Source organism: Penicillium roqueforti (genome assembly GCF_015533775.1).
Source record: "Penicillium roqueforti strain LCP96 04111 chromosome Unknown scaffold_47, whole genome shotgun sequence".
Lineage (NCBI taxonomy): Eukaryota > Fungi > Ascomycota > Eurotiomycetes > Eurotiales > Aspergillaceae > Penicillium > Penicillium roqueforti.
This window is the reverse complement of record NW_024067611.1, coordinates 125,426-135,986: the sequence shown is the minus strand read 5'-3', so window position 1 is coordinate 135,986 and position 10,561 is coordinate 125,426. Positions and strand designations below refer to the sequence as shown.

At 49.6% G+C, this 10,561-nt stretch overlaps 5 protein-coding genes across 5 annotated transcripts; 1 reads left to right on the top strand and 4 right to left on the bottom strand.

The window, feature by feature from the left end:
- Nucleotides 1-292: 292 nt before the first annotated feature.
- cds1 (phosphatidate cytidylyltransferase) lies at nt 293-1,794 on the top strand (the record flags this gene model as incomplete). Its single annotated transcript, XM_039077689.1, has 4 exons — nt 293-442; nt 502-865; nt 915-1,705; nt 1,756-1,794. 4 exons carry the CDS (start codon nt 293-295, stop codon nt 1,792-1,794), a joined length of 1,344 nt encoding a protein of 447 aa, XP_038924624.1.
- A 1,286-nt stretch (nt 1,795-3,080) lies between these two features.
- Nucleotides 3,081-4,295, bottom strand: LCP9604111_9434 (putative cyclin; the record flags this gene model as incomplete). Its single annotated transcript, XM_039077688.1, has 5 exons — nt 3,081-3,463; nt 3,519-3,846; nt 3,899-4,027; nt 4,079-4,160; nt 4,213-4,295. The coding sequence occupies 5 exons, from the start codon at nt 4,293-4,295 to the stop codon at nt 3,081-3,083; spliced, it is 1,005 nt and encodes a 334-aa protein (XP_038924623.1).
- Nucleotides 4,296-4,712: 417 nt separating this feature from the next.
- On the bottom strand, nt 4,713-5,665 carry LCP9604111_9433 (uncharacterized protein; the record flags this gene model as incomplete). The annotated part of the gene is made up of 3 exons (XM_039077687.1): nt 4,713-5,440; nt 5,490-5,494; nt 5,550-5,665. The coding sequence occupies 3 exons, from the start codon at nt 5,663-5,665 to the stop codon at nt 4,713-4,715; spliced, it is 849 nt and encodes a 282-aa protein (XP_038924622.1).
- Nucleotides 5,666-5,827: 162 nt separating this feature from the next.
- Nucleotides 5,828-6,919, bottom strand: LCP9604111_9432 (putative fructosamine-3-kinase; the record flags this gene model as incomplete). The annotated part of the gene is made up of 2 exons (XM_039077686.1): nt 5,828-5,927; nt 5,979-6,919. 2 exons carry the CDS (start codon nt 6,917-6,919, stop codon nt 5,828-5,830), a joined length of 1,041 nt encoding a protein of 346 aa, XP_038924621.1.
- A 329-nt stretch (nt 6,920-7,248) lies between these two features.
- Nucleotides 7,249-10,342, bottom strand: LCP9604111_9431 (armadillo repeat protein; the record flags this gene model as incomplete). Its single annotated transcript, XM_039077685.1, has 3 exons — nt 7,249-8,238; nt 8,295-9,988; nt 10,045-10,342. The coding sequence occupies 3 exons, from the start codon at nt 10,340-10,342 to the stop codon at nt 7,249-7,251; spliced, it is 2,982 nt and encodes a 993-aa protein (XP_038924620.1).
- Between the last annotated feature and the right edge of the window lie 219 nt (nt 10,343-10,561).

Here is a 10,561-nt window from a genome sequence, read left to right as displayed (position 1 = left end):
AAAAAAACCCGCCACACCAATTTAAATATTTATCCACCACATTAAAATCTTACTGTCAAATTTTTAATTATTAAATAAAAAACCCCAAAATAACACCCCAAAAAAAAAAAAAAAAAAAAAAAACCAAAAAAAAAAAAAAAAAAAAAGTTGAACACGGGGCTGGAGCTGAAGCTGACCGCTCTCGGCACTTCACATGAGCTCATCAACTTCTAATCCGATAGTCCTCTCTCGCTCTCTGCACACTCCACTTCTATTGCCCAGACTCTGTTTCTGGCCCCCCCTTTTTGACATCATGTCGAAATCTCGCCGTAACGTTAGGTTTCAACACCGGTCGAATGATGAGCGACGCCCCAGCGTGTCCGACGTCAGCGATGCACCCTCAGAGCCCACTAGCCCCAGCAAAACTGGCAACGGGTCCAACCCATCTACAGTAACTGAACAGGTTGGTTTTCAGTGGGCTGTGACCTCAGGATCTAGGTCTGACATGATCTTCACTTCTAGAAACCCCCGCAGTCCGAATATGAGAAGAAGAAGCAAACCTTCATCACTCGAACGATATGGACTTTTGTGATGATCGCCGGTTTCTTCGCCGCGTTGTTCTCCGGTCACATTTATATTATTGTTCTAATTACTGGCATTCAAATCGTCTCCTTCAAGGAAGTCATTGCTATCGCCAGTATCCCAAATAAGGAGAAGAACTTGCGGTTCACCAAATCGTTGAATTGGTACTTCCTGGCAACTACTATGTATTTCCTGTACGGAGAAAGCGTGATCTACTACTTTAAGCACATTCTACTTGTTGACAAGGTGCTGCTTCCATTGGCGAACCATCACCGCTTCATCAGCTTCACACTTTACGTCATGGGTAAGTATCTCGATTGTTCCCCTTTTACTCCACTAACCTCGGTTGATAGGATTCGTGTTCTTTGTCGGATCTCTGCAGAAAGGCCACTACCGATTCCAGTTCACCCAGTTTGCTTGGACCCATATGGCTCTCTATCTGATTGTTGTCCAAGCTCACTTTGTCATGAACAACATTTTCGAGGGCATGATCTGGTTCTTCCTCCCCGCTGCGCTGGTCATCACCAACGATATCTTCGCCTATGTCTGCGGTATTAGCTTTGGAAAGACGCAACTTATTCAGCTCTCCCCGAAGAAGACGGTTGAGGGATTCCTTGGCGCATGGGCCTGCACCGTTGCCTTTGGTTATTTCATGACCAACTTGCTGATCCGCTACAAGTACTTCATCTGTCCTGTTAATGACTTGGGATCGAATATTCTGACCGGTCTGGAGTGTGTTCCGAACCCGGTCTTCACATCGCAACCTTATTCTCTTGAAATCTTTGGCCTGAACAAGACCTTCTGGGTAGCACCCATTCAGTTCCACATCTTGGCCTTCGCCACTTTCGCTTCGCTGATCGCTCCGTTCGGTGGATTCTTTGCTTCTGGTCTGAAGCGCACTTTCAAGATCAAGGACTTCGGCGAGTCCATTCCTGGTCACGGTGGTATCACTGACCGCATGGACTGCCAGTTCATCATGGGCTTCTTCTCTTTCATGTACTATCACAGCTTCATTGCTGTTTATAAGGCCAGCGTGGGTGATATTATCGAGACCGCCATCAACGGTCTTACGGTTGACGAGCAGCTCGAGGTCGTCCGTGGCTTGGGCAAGTACTTGTATAATCAGGGTGCCGTCTCAGAATCGGTATGTTCCCTTGAACCAATTACCGTGATCGTCTTACTAACCTCTCCTAGATTCTGGATTGCCTTCTCACCGAGCTCAAGCGTCGATGAACTTAAAAAATTGTACGGCATTCAGATTGAAAACACCACACAAATTTATGACACTCATATTTCACTTTCACTCTCACCATTCGAGGACGACTTTTCAACCCCGCGCTTCACCCTGCAACTCTCCTCCGATTGCTTCTGTGCCGACGACCCCCTACTCTTGCTTCTTGCTTCATTCGGGACTTGATTTAGGTCTACCGAATATGCATGCCATCCTTAATGCGTGCATGCATGATATGTACATACATGCGCCCCGCTCGCCTTATCCGCCTTTCAACACGGCATTAACACTCAACAAAATGACCCGTGTCAAGGGCCCTAATGAACGGTGTGAATAGCGAAAGTCTCCCACGCCGGAGGCACGGGGACAACTTTTTCATTCTTCATTTACGGCTGTTTCCCTGTACTTACTCTTTTTTCTATTCTATTCTATTCTATTCCCTTCTTTTTTTTATTGATGTCGGGGCCTGGACCGAACCTAAATTTGATGACTGGTGTTGCTCGGTCCATCTGGCCAGGAGCTTTGCTACACTCGCGATGCGTGGAACAGACACATCTCTTTACAGAAGTGGTAGAAGAAGGGGGGGCATGGTATGTGTGTGTGTGTGTGTGTGTGTGTGTGTGTGTTTCTGGCAAATGTGCCTCTAGTCTCGCTGTTTTTGGACGCGTCAAGACAACAGGCTGTAGATCTGTACATGGCTTTCAATTCAGGGTTTGAAGCTGATTCTTAATTTTCTTTCACTCCATATTTGCTCCTCGAGAATGCGTTCGTGGGTACAGCAAATATCGCCCACTGTGTTGTCCTAGAATGCGAAACCGATTATCGGTAGTTGAGGGTTCTTTTCATTGTATCTATCATATCTCGTCGCTGGTCATAGGGTGTCTGGGTATCGAGAAATCGTGGGAAAGAGGATCATGGTAGAAAACTTCCAGAATGTGAGGCTCGTGCCCGAGACAACTTAGTTCCGAAACTGTAGCGCAAGAAACAGGGCGTTTCGCCTAGTCCAGAAAAGTGGACAAACACCTGATCAGAACTGAGCAAGGATGCTAGCGTATCCCAACAAGAGTCCGGACGAGCAGCCGATAGCGAGTCACCGTGACCGAAGCATTGTTCGGTTGAAACTAAGATGGGATATAGTATATGGGGACCCCATCCCAGCTCATTATCAAGCTATCAACCCGCTATCATATTATCGGTTCACGGAACCAAGCAAGGCCTTTTCTGGCTGTGCTTCGCTGCATGAGGCACGCCAGGTGCCAGGAACACACACAAATAGCAAGAACATCTTTTACCCGTCGACTTCATATTCTTCCATTTCGACCTTGAAGTACGCCGCGACCTGTCGTCTTTCCTCATCTGCACATGCGGGATCGAGCATGAATCGAACGGCAGCATCACGGCCTCGCTCGCCTGTTCTCTGGCGGTCCCCGTTCGCAGCAATTGGTGTTAAGGGATGGGCAGGTCGCGGAGTATCTTGGCCATTGGCGCTAGTGCCGTTGAATGGTTTGCGTGGCTGGCCGATCCACGGGTGGTAGCGCGGGATATTGTGTTCGCTGGCTTCTTGGTTGAGAGGGATGCGGACTTTTAGAAACCGGTCTGCTGGGAATTCCGAGCCGACGGCGGTTAGTGAGCGGTGGTGGGTGTAGAGTTCTAAGAGGTCGAAGAGGGTCTCTGGATGGTTGTTAATGTGGCATCTAAGTGGATTGAATGCGACAACAATACTTACCCATGATTTCTGCTCGGCTGGTGCTCCACTGAGCATAGTCTAGCCCCGACTCCACTTGTTCGACGCGCTGATCTAATAGTCGTCCTGCAAGCTCAAGGCAGGCAAAGGCCATAGTCGACGAGTTTTGTTTGATGGGTGCAAATGTGCGGTAAAGATCCGACGAAATGCGGTAGGCAAGATTGGAGACTTCGGAGTTCTGTAGCAGTCCATAATGCCGACCTAGCTTCATGAGGGTCTTGTGAGGATGCCGGGTTCGAAAGTCAAAACCAGAGGCCTCTAACATGAGTCTTTCGAGACCGATAATGCCGCGCGCATGGGCTTCGAACATCTGGCGACAAGCGTTAATTCTCTGTCTTGTGTCGTCTGGGATCATGACTTACAGGATCATCAGCCGATAAGTGCTCCGAGGGCGCCACTTTCAAGTTGTGCTCTGCGCAGACAATGTCTCGCGATTTTTTGAGCGTATCTTCGATCTTGCATGCTGTGAACAAAGCCGCGGCCGCAGCATCCTATATCCCGGGTTAGGCTGATCTCCTTGAAGGATTTCCAAGTGAACTCACTGTGAAATTATACTCATTGTCTGGATGCACCAATCGAAATCGGTGGTAATATCCAACTGCTGTGTCAAAGGTGCGAATGGGACTGGATTTCCAGTCAGTCCTGATGCATTTTGCTTGGCTTGGAGTCAACTCACAGGTTGAGGGCTCTCCGTACGCTGTCGATCCACGCTACGCCCTGAAGACGCAATGAAGTCTCGCGAAGGGGATTAACGCTCATCGCTTCGATACAATTTTCAATTGTCTGTTCGAATATATATGGATTGGCCACCTGTATAAAAGACGGGTGGATGGCCGGGGGTGACAGGCCAGATTCCAGTGTTGAGCTCCCGCGAGGAGACTCTTCTCTCGTATTTGATGTCATGGCGGTTTCTTAGACTTCCTAGGGATATGGCAATACCGAGCAATGTCTTTGGAAGTTGCAAGATGAAGACGCGCAACAAGTGACTGGATTGATATATGGATCACGTGTCCACCTAAGAGCTCGCAATCACGTGTAGGTCTATCGGGAATATATTATTCCGAAGTGTATATCTGTCTCTACCATGACGCTTTATTTTCCCGAAGACGGATGTGCAATTAAACTAATGCTGGATATACCTGAATAGCAGTATACTGTCTCACAAATCCCTCAAGTTCAAGGAACCCCCCGACCAGCCCGTGTCGCCTTAGCCAACTCACTTTGAGCTGTATTATCCGCATATCTCTTGTAGATGGGAAGGTAATGCGCAAGATCACTGGTAGTCTCCTTGATACTCCGTCTGCTCTCAACAGCAGCCAGCCAAGTCCTCCATCGGCTCCAAACTCCCTCATCCGCACCCCCTTCCCCCTCCCTCGGAATCCCTAATCCACCACTCTTAAACTCATCAAGCACCCACAGTCGTACCGCCCACGGAGCCAAAACCAGATCTGGCAGACTAATATCTTCACCAAGGAAGAACGGTCCCTCACTGTGCATCTCCTTGGTCCAGGCTTTCAGGTGATTCAAAAACTCTTGCCGAGCCTGATCCAACCCCACATCTGCGTTCTGCCCAGTGCCATCTGCAGGCTGGTACTGTAGGAAACGGTGGAAAGACGGGATTATTCGAGATGTCACATAGTCAATCCAGATGCGTGCGCGGGCACGCTCGTAGGCATCATCTGGCAAGAAGCGGGGTTGGTGGTCTGGGTAAGCTTCTTCCAAATACTCCAAGATCACTGTGGATTCGTACAGTGGCCGTGGGTGTGGATCTGCTGGTGTTGAGAGTGTAGGAACTAGGCCTCGCGGATTTAGTGTGAGTAATGAGTCTGGCTTGTTGTATGGGTTGACCTCGATATATTCGTATGGAATCTTTTTCTCCTCGAGGGCAAGCCAGACTCGTTGCACTTTATTTTGTTAATATTGTTACTTATGGACGAGTGGCTAGAGACATACCAAATCTGTATACCTGGTAAGCAGTTGGTTGGTTAAAGTATAGAGGGGTCGTAGACATACGGACAGAACCACCCCGCATATAACTTTAATGGCTGTTCAGCGCGATGCTTATCGACCAGCGCCTTGGCCGGGCCACTGGCCTCGGGATATAGGTTGGAGTCAGGATGAGCTGACATTGTAGAGTGCAAGTGGGTGTTTTCAAGGCAAGGTGGAAGGTAAAAAAGAATCTCAAGTTGGACAATAGTGTGACATCATATCTTAAGCATATTCGTGATTGGACATTATCTCTAGCGGGATATTGAAATTCAAAAGGATAGCCTTGCTGAAATCATCAGACTCTAGTCTTTTCCATACTTCCCGATCAACTTCTGCATAATCAATATAGCACCAGATCGATAGCCTCCACCAAAAATAGCATGATGATTCAGATGATGATACCTTTTGGCTATATCAGTATACTTCTCCAACAGCAGGATACGAAATACTCACAATTCATACAATTCCACCCGATCAGCATACTCCGCCACAGGCTCAGTCTTCGGTACAATCTGATGATACTGATCAAAGAACCGAGCCCCAAACCCACCAAACATCTGCATAATTCCAAGCTCAAACTCGCTATGCCCATAGCAAGCTGACGGGTCGTATACCACATCCCCAGGCGGCTCATCGTGACCCGAGCCAATAATCCGACCCCAATCAGCATTCCCACTCCACAAATCCCCATGAACAACAACAGGCACAATCCCCTTCCCCTCACCGGCGGAAGTATACCCCAAATGACCATCCCCAAGCAGCCGAGGCACAACCACATGCGCGGTCTTCTCAACCGCCTCGCGCAGCCCAGCATCGGGCCCATTGCGCTCTTCAGATGTAGCTAGGATCGTAAGCAGCCGTTCATTCGCGTAGAACTCAGGCCAGCTGTCACAAAACCGGTTCGGCTGCTTGGTATCACCGCAGAAGGTTGGTACGGGGAATCCGAATCTGTGCCGGCCGGTGTCCGGGTCCACAGGTGCGGGCGTGGTATGCAGTCTGCCGAGGCGGTGCGCGAGCGTGACTTCGTCATCCGTGCTGCGGCCCATCTTGCCGCCGAGCTGGAGGAACTCTGTTGCGAGGAAGTGCGTTTTGGCCTTTGCACCTGGCTCGTCGAGTGGACCCCGAGCTAGGGCTTGCGGACAGAACCCTGGCACTGAGGCTGCTATTGCATTGAGAGACTCGGATTCGCCTTGGAACATTTCCTCTGCGGCTTTGCCTTTTGAGGAGGTTTTTACAAAGTAGCGTCGCTCTTCTGTGCCATTTTTGGCGGGAATCTGGGCGTGGATGGTGCCTGTGCTTGTGAAGCCTGAACCTAATCCGGATGTGGAGAGGCTGACTTTTGATTCGGATGGGAGTGAGAGGGCTTGAAGAATGGGTTCTGGTACGGGGGACATTGCTATTAGATTTCTGGTGTTAGGAAGAATAGATTTTTTTTTTAACTAGATGCAGGATGCAGAGATGCAGAGACGCAGAGACGTAGAGACGTGAATAGACCGGATTGCAAAGGGCTATGACGTTTTTACTCCACATCGAGCTTTTGTCACCATATGAAATGCTTACAGTTCCCATGTACATATTCACCAAGTTGTATAAATCCTATATTTAGCTATGAGACGAGATGAGCTCGTCACGGTAAGCAAAAAAAAAAATTATGTCCAGATTTTCCTACAGTAGTCCTGATCCATCCAGCAACGGGTAACTCTAACCATAACAAAGATATCAGCTATGCAGGAGACAGTTTGTTCAGCAAATGCAGCGCAGTCTTTGTACGTTCCCTCGTGTCTAGCTCCGTGTCATCCTCGAGGCTAGCCAGCCGTTCCGCAAAGCCAAGAGACCGAAGTCTCACTGCCCGCTCCCGACAACCTTCATGATCGCTCTGATCCTCTTCGTAGATGAGGTTGATCACTACCCAGACACAGTTCGATCGAATGTCTTTGTTATAATGGTTGAAATAATTGCCTAGAGACCGCAGCAAGTCACGGTGGAACGCAACGATGCGCCGGTGGCGTGGGTGCCCGGCCGCCAAGTGGATGATGAGAGCGGCGGCTGCGTTGATGATCTCATTGGGAATGTGGAGGGACTGACTGCTGGAGTCTCGGCGGTGAGGCAGTTGGATGGTACGCGGTCGCAGTGTATCTGCGATGGCATCAAGCAAATCATTTTGACCGAGTTCTTTGAATAGATATTCAATCATCTCAGGTGCATCTCGACCACAGATCATGTTGCGCAGTAAGTCGAATGCCTGCTCCTGGACGGCAATATCGTCCTGTCGAGACTGTGTGGTTTGAGCCAGAGTTCCGTGCAGAACGAGTTTGCGCCTACGTCTTGCATCAGGAAGGAACATGTCCAAACTCATTTTGGAAGGAGGCATGGTATCCGTCATCTTGAGATCCTCGTCCCACTCCACTGCATCATCCATGGGGTTCAGAATATCGACCTGTTCGCCAGCCGAGTTGGATCGACCCATGGCAAACCCAGGACTTTGATCTGTTTCCTCTTCTATCTCCCGTCGAGCCACTGCGCGGACGGGATCCTGAGAGATGATCTCCATAATCCATTCCGGGCCCAAAGTCTCGATGATCTTCATTCTGATGTCGTTTGCGGTGTCATAAACCATGTGCTTGAGAGCCCAGAGCGATTCGATCTGTAATTTGGTGTTGGATGAATGAGCGTGTTCGCAAAGGATGGGAATTATGTTGTGGGAAATAATCGCCTGAGAAGATTATGTTAGCTGCAAAGTTTGTGAACAAAATATAGACATCGACCAACCTCTTTCATGGGACTGAAGTCCAAGGCCAAGTTACAGATTGCAGCTGTTGCTGCAATTTGTACCTCGAGGTCAGAATGGCGAAGAAGGGCAAACAGTGGCTTAGCCACGCCGGCATCAATAAGACTAGTCCTAAGCACGCTCACGGATCTGGTCAGCATCCGAGCTGTACCACAAGCAGCAAGAATGGTCGGAATCGGGTTTCCGTCCTCTGCAGTATTTCTGGGCATTGGAGCATCAGCTGGTGCATCACTAGGCCTTGGCTTGAGGGCGTCAATGATGTAAGGGACTACGCCATGTTCGCAAATCGCCTTGCGGTACTCATCCTTAAATGGGACTAGTGCTGCCAAAGCTTTGAGAATGTTCTCTCGGTAACGCATTACATGGCAAAGGGTCGGAGAGTAACCGGAAGGTCCGAGCCGGCACTCTTGTGGAAGAGACTCAATGTCCCGGGTTGGGCTACTCTCTGCGTGCCACATCGGCCGGGATGTCTCCGTGATTGGGTTGTAAGTCTCCTTGAGAAGTTGGGAAAGTCGCTTAAGCGCATTGCCTTCTACTGCGTGTCTCTGCAACTCCTGGTCGTCCATGACCAAGTTGGCTAATACCGCAGGCGCCTCTTCCTTTAAGCGCAAGGTCGACGAGAGCAGCCCATCATGAACAGCGCCTTCTTCATCTGGCAGTCGGACGTTCTTGTCAAGCATACGAATCAAGATGGGAATCAACAAATAACTGAACATTGGAATGCGATGTTTCTTCGCCAATCCTAACCGGAAGAGGGCCGTAACAAGACGGGCGGACATCAACCGTGTCATGCCATTCTCTGATCGGAGAATGCAGAGCAGCCATGGCACAATCGAATTCTCCTCTTCTTCTGGGACTGGTGTCTCAGCAAGTGAAAAAGGCATGGGGTAGGAATGGCTGTGTCGGCGCTGTGAGCCCCCGTGTCCCAGAGGTGGGAAATTGGCAGAACTAGATGATTTTGTGTGTGTTAGAGGAACCGACGGCAAAAGCTGTTCTATGGGGTTGGAGCCAAGATGACGGGGTACTGCGGAGCCCGATAAATATGTGGATCCCCAGGGAGCTTTCTTGATATCTGATGGAGCGAACCCAGCAACTTGTTTTGGAAACACCGTCACAATTCCAGGCGATGACAGGAAGTGCTCTGCCCTCCATTTCGACTGTTCAATGATGACAGCAACTGCGCGCAGGATCGGTGCTAGCTGGGCGGATTCGGGGGCCGGAAGTGGCAGATCCTCCAATGCACCAGGATCTTGAAGGCGATCCTCCGCGCCAGGCAGAACATATCCTTGGGCCACAACAAAGGAGGCAATCTTGAGTGCCAAAGCATCCAACACCCCGGATTCTGCTAGTGCCGTCTTATGGGTTTCCTCTGTGCATAGCTTGCCGATTAGAGCCGCTGCTAACTCGATCGTGGCCTGAGTACGCAGGTTCTTGTACTCCTGCGAGATTATACGTCTAAGAGAGGTAATATTTGCAGAAGCAAAAACAAGATCCGCAAGCTGTGTGTCCCGAGGCCATTGTTCCTGGCTTTGCAACGGTATCCGGTCTGCAATTGTGTTCAGAAGCCGTAAAATTGGAAGACAGAATGAATCTGGGCAATCCGACGAGGAAAATATTGAAAGCAAGGTCTGGAGGATATTGCTCGCGAATAGTGGGGTGAGAAACGTCGGACCACCTACTCAGTAAAGTCAGTGTCTGTCTTGGCAATAAGGATCTCTAGTCATCACGTACCTTGTGCCAAACTCCCAACAATTAAAGTTGCTTGAAGGCATGCTTCGTAATCTTCGGGGGCTTTTGGTGTGGACCGGCCTTGGTGCAATATCGATTCATTAAACTCGGCCGTTCCCGGCCATCTCGAGGTCAGTACCTGTGCCAAAGCTGGTATGATTCCCTCGAAAATGTAGGCTTCCTTGCGCTGGTCATGGCCAATCAATTCGTTCTTCAGAGTGCGCAAAACTGTAATCTGAGAGGAGGCCGATTCGGCACTCTGTAGCTGCAGCAGAATCGGCGGTGCGGCAGCTCGCGTCATCTTCTAGCGATCACCCCCTCCCAACGGGAGGTTCTCGGCGTTTCACTTTGTTGGATCAAGGAATTAGTAGAGAAATTAAAATGAAATTGAGGAAATGATCTCCGTTGATGTGAAGCTTGTGTAGACCTGGATGTACAACATAGATATGATGGCAGACCGGAACTGTAGAGCCGGGCCTAGAGATACTCCGCACTTTGGTTCTGCCTACACACACCGTTC